The 13,432-nt window shown below is 43.6% G+C and overlaps 1 protein-coding gene across 1 annotated transcript in view; it reads right to left on the reverse strand.

Moving 5' to 3' along the window:
- Nucleotides 1–1,613, reverse strand: part of fsd1 (fibronectin type III and SPRY domain containing 1) — a 36,035-nt gene extending 34,422 nt beyond the window's left edge. Inside the window, exon 1 of the mRNA XM_078423835.1 lies at nt 1,442–1,613. Within this exon, the coding sequence (XP_078279961.1) occupies nt 1,442–1,459 (18 nt within the window). The 5' untranslated portion in view covers nt 1,460–1,613. The remainder of the gene's footprint in view (nt 1–1,441) is intronic.
- Nucleotides 1,614–13,432: the final 11,819 nt, after the last annotated feature.

Consider the following 13,432-nt stretch of genomic DNA (forward strand, 5'->3'; position numbering starts at 1 on the left):
GATATTATAAACCACAGAAAATCTGGGTTAAACTCATTGAATATTATTTATTTCAAATCATCATTTCATTAGAAGAGTCAGTTTATCACAAGATCATAAGTGATAGGAGCAGAATTAGGCTATTCGGCCCGTCAAGTCTACATCATTCAACCATGGCTGATCTATCTATCTCTCTCTCTCTCTCTCTCTCTCTCTCTCCCAAGCCCAATTTAATTGCAGATTTTGAAGGAGGATCACACCAATTTTGTATTTTTCCATTGTGATATTACTGCTCTGTATGCTACCACTAAGCATTTTCTTCTCTGATTTTTGTTACAGCCAACTTCTGTCGCCCTTGTTCTCTGTCTGATATTCAGGCTTAATTCTCCCCTTGGAGAATAGGCAGCCGGGAAATGACATTAGGAAACACTCCTTTAAATCCTATAGCTCTTGTTTAATCTGGGGCCTGTAGCAAAAGCCTGCAGTTCAGGCCTTTCAGGCACTAATGATACCAAGTGTCTCTGTTGCTTCCATTTATATCTCGGGTTGGAACAAGCCCAATTATCCCCTTATTTACATACAACATAACTGATGTACTGTTACATCCAAAGCAGCCTCCAGAATTCCAGGAAGGGCAGAATTCAAGCACATTTAGATATGCCCACAACAGAAATATTCAATTAAACAAAAAAATCCCAGCATAATGTCAGAAACAGTGTTGATAAACCCAAGCAATGTTTCGGTAATTCGGATGCCTCTCAGCCATTTTGGTCATGAAATTCTGATTAGGTTGCAAATACAGTGATATTTTTAAACTGGACCTACTGCAAGGAGCCGGTTGGAAAGTCTTCAAATGTTGAGTTCTGGGGGGCACACGGGAACTCGGCCACAGGCAATGAAAACGCTGACACTCATTTCAAACCCAGACCTCAAAAATCGCAAGATGCAACATGTTACTGAACTGCACCAAATTTTTTAAAAAAAAACCCACACACAATAATAATGCAAGGCATTTAAACTATACAACGTATGTAAAAAAAAAAAGAAGCTTATAATATGCCACAAATGAAATATCAATGCACCAAACAGTTGTGCAAATGTGTCCACGTTTAAACAGTCTGTGGCCGACCTATTAAAGCAATGTTTTAACAATCTCCTCTCCCATTTTGGAATCCTGGTCTGCACACTAAAATTAACACATCCCAGTTTCCATCGATATCTCGAATTAGTTTTTAAATTTGTCTTTTCCCGTGGAAATAAGGGCCACGGAATGTTTTGAAATGTATTTTGTGTTACACAGCATTAAAATAGGCACAGCCTCGGATCAGGTCCATTTCATCCCCCTTCCACCCAACCCCAGCCAGCCCCTAGACTAGTACTCTGCAGGTTAAAGACACTCCACTCCACTCCATTCCATTCCATTCCCCTCGCAGGTGCAACAATGTTCCTTTCTGAATGTTACCTTGTTGTGATCTGCCATTGTTGCGAGACCTCCACACTGGGATTCCTTCTCCGCTTCCAGTTAAGGTAGCACTGATTGCAACAACATTGCTCCTGTCTCGCTCACTTCTCCAAACCTCGTCTCTTTTTTTTTAATAGAGCGAACAAAGCACAGAGACTTGACTGGTGGAGAGAGGGGGGGGCCCTGGACTACACAGCTCTACACTGCCACTGGCCCTGCGTAAGTACAGCAGCACGTCTGAAAGCGGATTGTGGGATTTGTAGGAGCGTTGGCGGATTGTAACTCTCTGCAAACATCTCCAGCCTCCAGATGCCCAGGGGGATTGGCAACGCTGTCAACAAGTGGGGACACGGGTTTATTATTATTTAAAAAAAACATAACAAAACACTCCCCAATTCGCCTCTCAAAGAGGCGAAATGTTTATTTTTAAAAAGAGACACACTGATGTTAGTGCCTGTGCTGTAGTTCAAGGTGCAGAGGGAAGGCGGCCTCCACTCAATGGGACATTAGCTGGTGATAACTCAGCTCCAAACCCATTCCACATCCATCCCTGCCGTCCTCCCGTTACCCCCTCCCCTTCTTTCCCCCTCCCCTTCTTTCCCCCTCCCCTTCTTTCCCCCTCCCCTTCTTTCCCCCTCCCCTTCTTTCCCCCTCCCCTTCTTTCCCCCTCCCCTTCTTTCCCCCTCCCCTTCTTTCCCCCTCCCCTTCTTTCCCCCTCCCCTTCTTTCCCCCTCCCCTTCTTTCCCCCTCCCCTTCTTTCCCCCTCCCCTTCTTTCCCCCTCCCCTTCTTTCCCCCTCCCCTTCTTTCCCCCTCCCCTTCTTTCCCCCTCCCCTTCTTTCCCCCTCCCCTTCTTTCCCCCTCCCCTTCCCTTCCTTTCTTCCTTCCCTTTCTCCCCTTTCCCTCCTCCCTCCCTCTCCCCTCCCCCTCTCCCCTCCCCCTCTCCCTTCCCTCTCTCCCTTCCCCCACTCCCCTTGCCTGGTCCCACTCCTCTCTCTCATTCTCATTCCCCCTTTATCCCTCTCCCTGCCTGGGCCTACTCCTACCTACATTCTCTCTTTCCTCCCTTACCCTCGCCCCACCTATCCCACTCCCCCTGCCTGGCTCTAGTACCACCTCCTCTCTCCCTCCTCCTTCCCCTTCCCTGGCCACCCCACCTCCCTCATTCCCATTCTTTCACGCTCCTCCCTGATCGCTCCTCTGCTACAGCAGGCAGAGCAGATATGGGAGGAATACGTGGCCAAATTGCATCTATTTCAATGCAGAGTCTGACTGGTTAGGCGAATGAACTCAGAGAGTGTGGTTCAGTATGTGCGAATATGACATTGATGCTATCAGAGCAACAGCTTTGGATTAGTTTAGTTTAGAGATACAATACCGAAACAGGTCCCTTGGACCAACGATCGCCTGTACACTAGCACTATCTAGGGACAATTTACAATTTTTACCGAAGTCAATTAACCTACAAACCTGCATGTCTTTGGAGTGTGGGAGGAAACTGGAGCATCTGGGGAAAATCCACACAGTTACAGGTAGAACATACAAACTCTGTACAGACAGCAACCATAGTCAGGATCGAACCTGGGTCTCTAGTGCAGTAAGGCAGCAACTCTACCACTGCACCACTGTGCACCGAAAGGACAGAAGTTGTAACTTTACATTTCAAAACATTGTATGTTCAGGTGCTGGGGATACAGAAGTGGGTGGTTGGGGATACTTTTATAAATCAGACATTACAGAAACTGGCCCTTTGGCCCACCATGGCAATGCTGACCATCGAGTACTTATCTCTGTTGGTCCTGATGATAGAGTGGATGTTTCCGCTCGTGGGAGTATATAGGACCAGCCTCAGAATAAAAGGACCTACCTTTAGAAAGGAGATGAGGGGGAATTTCTTTCCCCAGAGGGTGGTGAATCTGTGAAATTCATTGCCATAGACTTTGGAGACGAAGTCTTTGTGTATATTTAAAGTGGAGACTGGCAGGTTCTTGATTAGTGTTGACAAAGGTTACCGGGAGAAAACAGGAGAATGGGTTTGAAAGGGAAAGATAGATCAGCCATGATTGAATGGTGGGTATTTTTGGATAATTGGTCTCTGCCAATTATTTTCAGTGTATAGGGAGTGGATGAGAAAGTGAGATAGACAATAGACAATAGGTGCAGGAGTAGGCCATTCGGCCCTTCGAGCCAGCACCGCCATTCAATGTGATCATGGCTGATCATTCTCAATCAGTACCCCGTTCCTGCCTTCTCCCCAAAACCCCCTGACTCTGCTATCCTTAAGAGCTCTATCTAGATCTCTCTTGAATGCATTCAGAGAATTGGCCTCCACTGCCTTCTGAGGCAGAGAATTCCACAGATTCACAACTCTCTGACTGTAAAAGGTTTTCCTCATCTCCGATCTAAATGACCTACCCCTTATTCTTAAACTGAGATAACATAGAACTAGTGTGAACAGGTGATCAATGGTCAGCATAGACTCGGTGGGCTGAAAAACCTATTTTCATGCTGTATCTCTAAACAACACTAAACTAAACCTCAATTAAATCCCCCCTCAGATTCCTCTGTTCTAATGGAAATAAGTCCAGCCTACCCAGTCTCCTCACAACTGAAACATCCCATCCAATGTAAAATTCTTCTGCATTCCTCTCCAGGACAACAAAGTCCCACCTATAACGTGGCCACCAGAACTACGCACAATATTCCAGCTGTGCCCAAACCAATGGTTTATAAAAATGTAGAGAGACATAAAAAGCTGGAGTCACTCAGCGAGTCAGGCAGCATCTCTGGAGAAAAGGAATAGATGACGTTTTGGGTTGAGACCCTTTTTCAGAAGATAATGATGTAACAAGATGTCCTTGCTTTAATTGTCTATATCCTGGCTAATCGAGCGAGTAGCCTGAAATATCTTCTTCATCACCCTATCCGCCTATGTAAACATGGTCGGAGATCTTTGGACTAGTACACCGGGGTCCCAGTACTTGCTAAGGCCCTATCATTCACGGCAAATGTCCTTCTCTCATTTGACCTCCAAAAATGAATCACTTCACACTTACCAGGGTTCAATTTCATCTGCATTGCCCTGCTGAAATTACTAGCTGATCAATATTCTGTAACCTAAGTCTATCCTCTTCATTATCAGCAGCCCCACCGATGTTCATGTCATCTGCAAACTTATTAATCAGCTCTCCTCTCCCCCCTCTCTTTCTCCCATTTTACTCCTCCCCCTCTTCCACTTCCATTATTTTCCTCCACGTTATCTCCCATTCCTTTCCGCACTGTTCCTTCTTTCCATGGGCCCTTCTTCCACTCTATCCTTGCCCCATGCCTGTTCTTTCCCTTTGTGGTCTCTCTTCCTTTCCTCTATCCTTTTCCTTCTCTTCTCCCTTGCTCTGTTCTCTATTTTTCTCCCCCACCCAATCTGTCCTCTATCTTCCCTCGCCCCCTTCTTTTCCCTCTCCCCTCAATATCGTTCTTCCACTACTCCCACCCCCTTCTCTCCCTCCCCCCCTCTCCTTTCTCTTTCCTCCATTCCCCTTCTCATCCCTCCTCACCCTCTCTCCACATTCTTCATCTTTCTGCCCTCATGCCATTATCAGTTCCACTCCCCTTGCTTCCCCCGGCTTCCAACTAGCAGTAGAAAAGGTCTTAATTCAGAGAAAATCTCTACATTAAATCACAAGTTATTTACAGTTTCCCACTATGTAAATGTGCATCGGCATAGTACATTCAACATGGAACAGTACAGCACAGAAACAAGCCCTTCGGCCCACAATGTCTATGCTGACCATGATGAGAAGATAACACTAATCTCATCTTCCCATCCATATCCCTCTGTTTCTGACTGGGCACATACTACTATTTCCAAGCTTGTGTTTCAAACTTGAGAGAGTGTGACTCTCTGGATAATCTTCCAACTTCCACCCTCCATAAACTTGAGTTAATCCAAAGCTGTGGCCAGTATCCTAACTTGCACCAAGTTCTCTTCATCTACTACTTCTGATTGCATTGTGTACCAACCAACAATTTCTTGATTTTAGCTTTTCATCCTTGTTTTCGCTAAGCTTGCTCACCTACCTCTGCTCTATCCCTACCTCTATAACATATATAACATATAACAACTACAGCATGGAAACAGGCCTGTCTGGCCCTACCAGTCCACGCCGACCATTCTCCCTGACCTAGTCTCATCTACCTGCACTCAGACCATAACCCTCTAATCCCCTCCTATCCATATACCTATCCAATTTACTCTTAAATAATAAAATCGAGCCAGCCTCCACCACTTCCACCGGAAGCCCATTCCATACAGCCACCACCCTCTGAGTAAAGAAGTTCCCCCTCATGTTACCCCTAAACCTTTGTCCCTCAATTCTGAAGCTATGTCCCCTTGTTGGAATCTTCCCCACTCTCAAAGGGAAAAGCCTACCCACGTCAACTCTGTCCGTCCCTCTCAAAATTTTAAAAACCTCTATCAAGTCCCCCCTCAACCTTCTACGCTCCAAAGAATAAAGACCCAACCTGTTCAACCTCTCTCTGTAGCCTAAGTGCTGAAACCCAGGCAACATTCTAGTAAATCTCCTCTGTACCCTCTCCATTTTGTCAACATCCTTCCTATCGGCCCGTTGCGGACATTTCACCGTCCGGCGCAGCCTGGAACATGGCAACGACAACAGCCTGACCGCAGGAGAAGACGGCAGGGGAAGAGAAAAAGACATTCTGGCCTTCCATCACAGTGAGGAGGGGACTGGAGGAGACTCACTGTGATGGATGTTTCTTTTTTTGCGTGTTTTGTGTTGGTTGGGGTTGTGTAATTTGCTTATTTTATTGCTCTTATTGTTGGACTGTGGGTGACGAAATTTCGTCCAAAAAACTTGTTTTTTGGATGACAAATAAAGATATCTTGAATCTCTTGAATCTTGAATCTTGAATAATTTGGCGACCAGAACTGCACACCATACTCCAGATTCGGCCTCACCAATGCCCTGTACAATTTTAACATTACATCCCAACTTCTATACTCGATGCTCTGATTTATAAAGGCAAGCATACCAAACGCCTTCTTCACCACCCTATCCACATGAGATTCCACCTTCAGGGAACAATGCACAGTTATTCCCAGATCCCTCTGTTCCACTGCATTCCTCAATTCCCTACCATTTACCCTGTACGTCCTATTTTGATTTGTCCTACCAAAATGCAGCACCTCACACTTATCAGCATTAAACTCCATCTGCCATCTTTCAGCCCACCCTTCCAAAAGGCCCAAGTCTCTCTGTAGACTTTGAAAATCTACCTCACTATCAACTACTCCACCTATCTTAGTATCATCTGCATATTTACTAATCCAATTTGCCACACCATCATCCAGATCATTAATGTAAATGACAAACAACAGTGGACCCAACACAGATCCCTGGGGTACTCCACTAGACACTGGCCTCCAACCTGACATACAATTGTCAACCGTTACCCTCTGGTATCTCCCATTCAGCCATTGTTGAATCCATCTTGCAACCTCACTATTAATACCCAACAATTTAACCTTCTTAATCAACCTTCCATGTGGAACCTTGTCAAATGCCTTACTGAAGTCCATATAGACAACATCCACAGCCTTGCCCTTATCAATTTCCCTGGTAACCTCTTCAAAAAATTCAAGAAGATTAGTCAAACATGACCTTCCAGGCACAAATCCATGTTGACTGTTTCTAATCAGGCCTTGATTATCCAAATAATTATATATATTGTCCCTAAGTATCTTTTCCATTAATTTTCCCACCACAGACGTCAAACTAATAGGTCTATAATTGCTAGGTTTACTTTTAGAACCTTTTTTAAACAAGGGCACAACATGCGCAATGCGCCAATCTTCCGGCACCATCCCCGTTTCTAATGACGTTTGAAATATTTCCGTCATAGCCCCTGCTATTTCTGCACTAACTTCCCTCAATGTCCTAGGGAATATCCTATCAGGACCTGGAGACTTATCCACTTTTATATTTTTCAAAAGTGTCCGTACCTCCTCTTCTTTAATCCTCCTAATTTCCATCACTACTCTACTTGTTTCGTTTACCTCACATAATTCAATATCCTTCTCCTCGGTAAATACCGAACAAAAGAAATTGTTTAATATCTCCCCCATTTCTTCCGGCTCAGCACATAGCTGACCACTCTGACTCTCTAATGGACCAATTTTATCCCTCACTATCCTTTTGCTATTGACATATCTGTAGAACCCCTTGGGGTTTACTTTTACATTACTTGCCAAAGCAGCCTCATATCTCTTTTTCGCTTTTCTAATTTCCTTCTTAAGATTCCTTTTACATTCTTTATATTCCTCAAGAACCTCATTTACTCCCTGCCGCTTATATTTATTGTATATCTCCCTCTTTTTCCGAACCAAGTGTCCAATTTCCCTGGAAAACCACGGCTCTTTCAAATTATTATTCTTTCCTTTCCACCGAACAGGGACATAAAGACTCTGTACTCTCAAAATTTCACCTTTAAATATCCTCCATTTCTCTATTATATCCTTTTCATAAAACAAAAAGTCCCATTTCACTCCTTTTAAATCCTTTCTCATCTCCTCAAAATTAGCCTTTCTCCAATCCAAAATCTCAACCCTTGGTCCAGATTTGACCTTCTCCATAATGATATTGAAACTAATGGCATTGTGATCACTAGACCCAAAGTGCTCCTCAACACATACCTCCGTCACCTGACCCATCTCATTTCCTAACAGGAGGTCCAACACTGCCCCTTCTCTGGTAGGCACCTCTACGTATTGCTGCAAAAAACTATCCTGCACACATTTTACAAACTCCAAACCATCCAGCCCTTTAACAGAATGCGATTCCCAGTCTATATACGGAAAATTGAAATCACCCACAATCACCACTCTGTGCTTACTACTAATATCTGCTATCTCCTTACATATTTGCTCTTCCAATTCTCGTTCCCTATTTGGCGGTCTATAATACACCCCTATAAGTGTTGCTAAACCTTTCTCATTTCTGAGTTCCACCCAAACAGCCTCCCTAATCGAGCCTTCTAGTCTGTCCTGCCAAAGCATTGCTGTGATATCCTCCCTGACAAGCAATGCAACACCCCCACCTCTTGCCCCTCCGATTCTATCACATCTGAAACAATGAAATCCTGGAATATTTAATTGCCAATCGCAACCCTCCTGCAACCATGTTTCACTGATCGCCACAACATCATACTTCCAGATGTCAATCCAGGCTCTAAGCTCATCCACCTTTCTTACAATGCTCCTAGCATTAAAATATACACATTTAAGGGACCCATCATTTCTTATTCTCAGTTTATTTCTTTTCCCTTCTTTCTCTCCTACATATTGGGTCTGAGTGTTTCCCTTTTCTGCCTCCTGCCTCACACACTGCCTCTAGCTCTGCATATCTCTGTTCTTCTAAAATTTTTGACTTTTGTGCATCATTGATTAACTTGTAGGAAGGAACTGCAGATGCTGGTTTAAACCAAAGATACTAGAGGAGTAAGATGAACCACTCCGTCAAAATCGCCTATAATGAAGTGTAGTACGCAAAGGAGCGTAATGTACGCCATTTTAGTAGGCAAAACCCGCCGTTCGCTATGCCTCTTGCAGTGTAATCAATGTTTTGGGGGAACAGTGTATGTGATGATACCATAAAAATGCAGAATATATCTCATCTATCAATTCACAGATTTTTGTTATTTTTCTTTTAAAATGTTTCTGCAAGTTTCTGCCTACTAAAATGGCGCCGTGACGTACTACGTTTTTTAGGGTCGAGTGGTTTATCTTGCTCTGCTCTATTATCTTTGGTTTAAACTGTAGATAGACATTTAAAAAAATGGAGTAACTCAGCGGGATAGGCAGCATCTCTGGTGAGAAGAAACAGGTGGCATTTTATTAACTCCCCCACCGGCAGAGGTGCCCTGATTTCCTGAGGCTCTATGTCCACAACCGCAAGTTGATGTTTTTTCATCTTTCACATATAATATATGTAGGAAGGAACTGCAGATGCTGGTTTAAACTGAAGGTAGAAACAAAATGTTGGGAGCTCATTTTGCAGTTGTATAAGACGTTGGTGAGACTGCATTTAGAATATTGTGTTCAGTTCTGGGCACCATGTTATAGGAAAGATATTGCCAAGCTTGAAAGGGTTCAGAAAAGATTTACGGGGATGTTGCCAGGACTAGAGTGTGTGAGCTTTAGGGAGAGGTTGAGTAGGCTGGGTCTCTATTCCATGGAGAGCAGGAGGATGGGGGGAGGGGGTGATCTTATAGAGGTGTACAAAATCATGAAAGGAATAGATCGGGTAGATGCACAGAGTCTCTTGCCCAGAGTAGGGGAATCGAGAACCAGAGGACATAGGTTCAAGGTGAAGGGGAAAAGATTTAATAGGAATCCAAGGGGTATCTTTTTCACACGAAGGGTGGTGGGTGTATGGAATAAGCTGCCAGAAGAGGTAGTTGAGGCTGGGACTATCCCATTATCTAAGAAACAGTTAGACAGGTACATGGATAGGACAGGTTTGGAGCGATATGGACCAAGCGCAGGCAAGTGAGACTAGTGTAGCTGGGACATTGTTGACCGGTAGACACAAAATGCTCAACGGGACAGGCAGCATCTTTGGAGCCAAGGAATGGGTGACGTTTCGGGTCGAGACCCTTCTTCAGACCCGAAACGTCACCCATTCCTTCTCTCCAGAGATGCTGCCTGTCCCGCTGAGTTACTCCAGCATTTTATGTCTACCTTCTATTTAAACCAGTATCTGCAGTTCTGTTAGTCGGTGTGGGCAAGTTGGGCCGAAGGGCCTGTTTCCACACTGTATCACTCTATGACTCTATGAACTGAATTTTATTTTTCTCGTTTATTATATTGTTTACAGTGTACTATGTTTAGATATTCTGTTGTGCTGCTGCAAGTAAGAATTTCATGGTTCTATCTGGGACATGTGACAATAAAACACTTGACTCTTGGTGGTGTGTCTCAGCAGAGACACCTGGTGGCGTATATCAGCAAGCATACATTCAGTTGCTGAGACTGGTAACCGTTCTTTGAATATCTCCCAACTTCTGTTAGTTGCCCTGAAACGACCCATTGCAATGCTAATCATTGGCATGATGGTTTTGATTTATTTTTTCGTTAGTCACTCAGAATGTTACTCATGGGAAATCAAGACCAGATAATTTATTGTGGTTCAGCAGGATGTGAGCCCTGACTCTGGAAAAAGTTCTAGAGAAGGAGTTCTAGAGAAGTTCTAGAAAAGGTTAGGAAGGAGCCAGAGAGAGGAGGAGGGAAATAAATGGTAAGTAAAGATAATGGGAAGACAGGAATGTGTGTGAGGGGAAAAGTGAAGAGGGAAAGGGACCGAAGAGAAAGTGGAATTGAAAGTAAGACATACAACATGGCAATTAATCTCCGAGGTTTGGAAACTTTTTAGGATCCAACAGTAAAGGAGACTAAAAGTTCACAAGAAAGGAGAAAATATTTTTTTAGAAAAAAACTTGCATGCAATATTGAAACAAATAGTAATAGTTTCCATGGATATATAAATAGGGAAAAGGCAGATCGGGTAATGGTTGGGGCTCTGTAAAACAAGGCTGGAGAATTAATAACAGGATATAAAGAAATGCTAGATATGTTAAATCAATGTTTTGCTTCATTCTTCATTGTGGAAGACATGGCAAATATCCCTTAACAACAGATGTTGGTTTACAGGAACTGCAGATGCTGGTTTACACCAAAGATGTAAGCAGCTCTCCACCAAAATGTTGGGGCAACTGAGCGGGTCAGGCAGCATCTCTGGAGAGAAGGAATAAGGTCATAAGGTCATGTGATAGGAGCAGAATTAGGTCATTCGGCCCATCAAGACTAAGCTGCCATTCAATCATTGCTGATTTATCTCTCCCTCCTAACCCCATTCTCCTGCCATCTCACCGTAACCCCTGACACCCGTACTAATCAAGAATCTATCTATCTCTGCTTTAAAAATATCCATTGACTTGGCCTCCACAGCCTCCTGTGGGAAAGAATTTCACCAATTCACCACTCTGAATAGGTGAATTTTCTGGTCACCTTTAACAACAGCTGGGTTAGGTTCAATTATCAAGGAGGAATGGAATAATTGGGAGTAAAAATCCCAATTATTAGAGATTTTGCAATAGAGAGACTCACGGAGCTAAAGGCAGACAAATGGCTGGGCCCTAAGATAGACACAAAGTGCTGGAGTAATTCAACAGGTCAGGCAGCATCTCTAGAGAAAACAGATGGGTGACGTTTCGGGTCGGAACCCTTCTTCAGGCTCAGATCGTTCTTCAGGCTGGGACCTGATGGACTCACCCAAGGTTTTTAAAGAAAGTGTCTGCAGCTACAGTGGACCCACTGGTTGAAAACATTTCAATGCTCGCTAAATTCCAGGAGGTTTCCAGAAATTGGGAAGCAGCCAATGTGACTCCCCTCTTCATAAAGGGAGCGAGACAGAAAGCGGTGGACTAAAGGGCAGTTTGTTTAGCGTCTATTGTTAGCGAGATCCTAGAACAAATAATCAAAGTGAAAATAATTAATCATTTGGGAAAGCTGAACATAATCAAAACCTGGTCTTCAATTGCCTTAAAAAAACTGCACCATGTGAATTATTGGGGATGTATGAGATTCTTTAGCTTTCTAATTTTGTTGTGATTTACTCCAATGATCCACCCCTCGATATGTCAAAAGGCAAATTGACAAGGTGCCTTTTGACACCTTGTAGGTTAATTGACTGGGTAAATGTAAAAATTGTCCCTAGTGTGTGTAGGATAGTGTTAGTGTGCGGGGATCACTGGGCGGTGCGGACTTGGTGGGCCGAAAAGGCCTGTTTCCGCACTGTATCTGAAATATGAAAAAAAATATATATATATATAAATATGAAATAATAGGCTGGTGTTGAAATTTTAAGGTATTGGAGGATGTGTGTTAGGGGAGATTGAAAATCAGCTCTCACATAGAAAACAGAGAGTTAGAATAAATGGGTTATTTTCAGGCAGGAAGGATGTAACAAGTGGAGCTTCCCAAATATTAGTGAAGATAGACACAAAATGCTGGCGTAACTCAGCGGGACAGGCAGCATCTCTGGATAGAAGGATGACGTTTCGGGTTGAGTCTGAAGAAGGGTCGGGACCCGAAACATCACCCATTCCTTCTATCCAGAAACGTTGCCTGTCCCGCTGAGTTACAATTTCATAATTAGGATAAGTCTCAATAAAAATAGAACTCAAAATAATTTTATACGCCCACGGTAATTCATATAGTGGAGTCTACTTACTGATGTTTGTCAGAGCAGTGATGGAAAAATTTAGAAATAGTTTTGAGCAGAATGTAAACCTATGAGGTTTTTGTCATCTGTAACTAGTGCTCTAGCAGACCGTCTGAGTTTGTTATTTAATCTTTAATCTATTTCATTATAATGCTAGGCAGAAACCCATCAAATTAATAATTTTGAAAAAATTAAATATAATTCAAAATGTAATATAATCCTCCAATAAGTTGCTTATTTGCATTGTTGAACGTGACAACTGTCAGTGGTTGCATTTAAAGAATCTGATTCCAGTCAGTTGAATAAGAAAATAACTGCAGATGCTGGTACAAATCGATTTATTCACAAAATGCTGGAGTAACTCAGCAGGTCAGGCAGCATCTCGGGAGAGAAGGAATGGGTGACGTTTCGGGTCGAGACCCTTCTTCAGACTGATGTCGGGGGTGGGACAAAGGAAGGATATAGGTGGAGACAGGAAGATAGAGGGAGATCTGGGAAGGAGGAGGGGAAGGGAGGGACAGAGGAGCTATCTGAAGTTGGAGAAGTCGACGTTCATACCACCGGGCCGCAAACTGCCCAGGCGAAATATGAGGTGCTGCTCCTCCAATTTCCGGCGGGCCTCACTATGGCACTGGAGGAGGCCCATGACAGAGAGGTCAGACTGGGAATGGGAGGGGGAGTTAAAGTGCTGGG

The sequence above is a fragment of the Rhinoraja longicauda genome, chromosome 28 (genome assembly GCF_053455715.1).
Source record: "Rhinoraja longicauda isolate Sanriku21f chromosome 28, sRhiLon1.1, whole genome shotgun sequence".
NCBI lineage: Eukaryota > Metazoa > Chordata > Chondrichthyes > Rajiformes > Arhynchobatidae > Rhinoraja > Rhinoraja longicauda.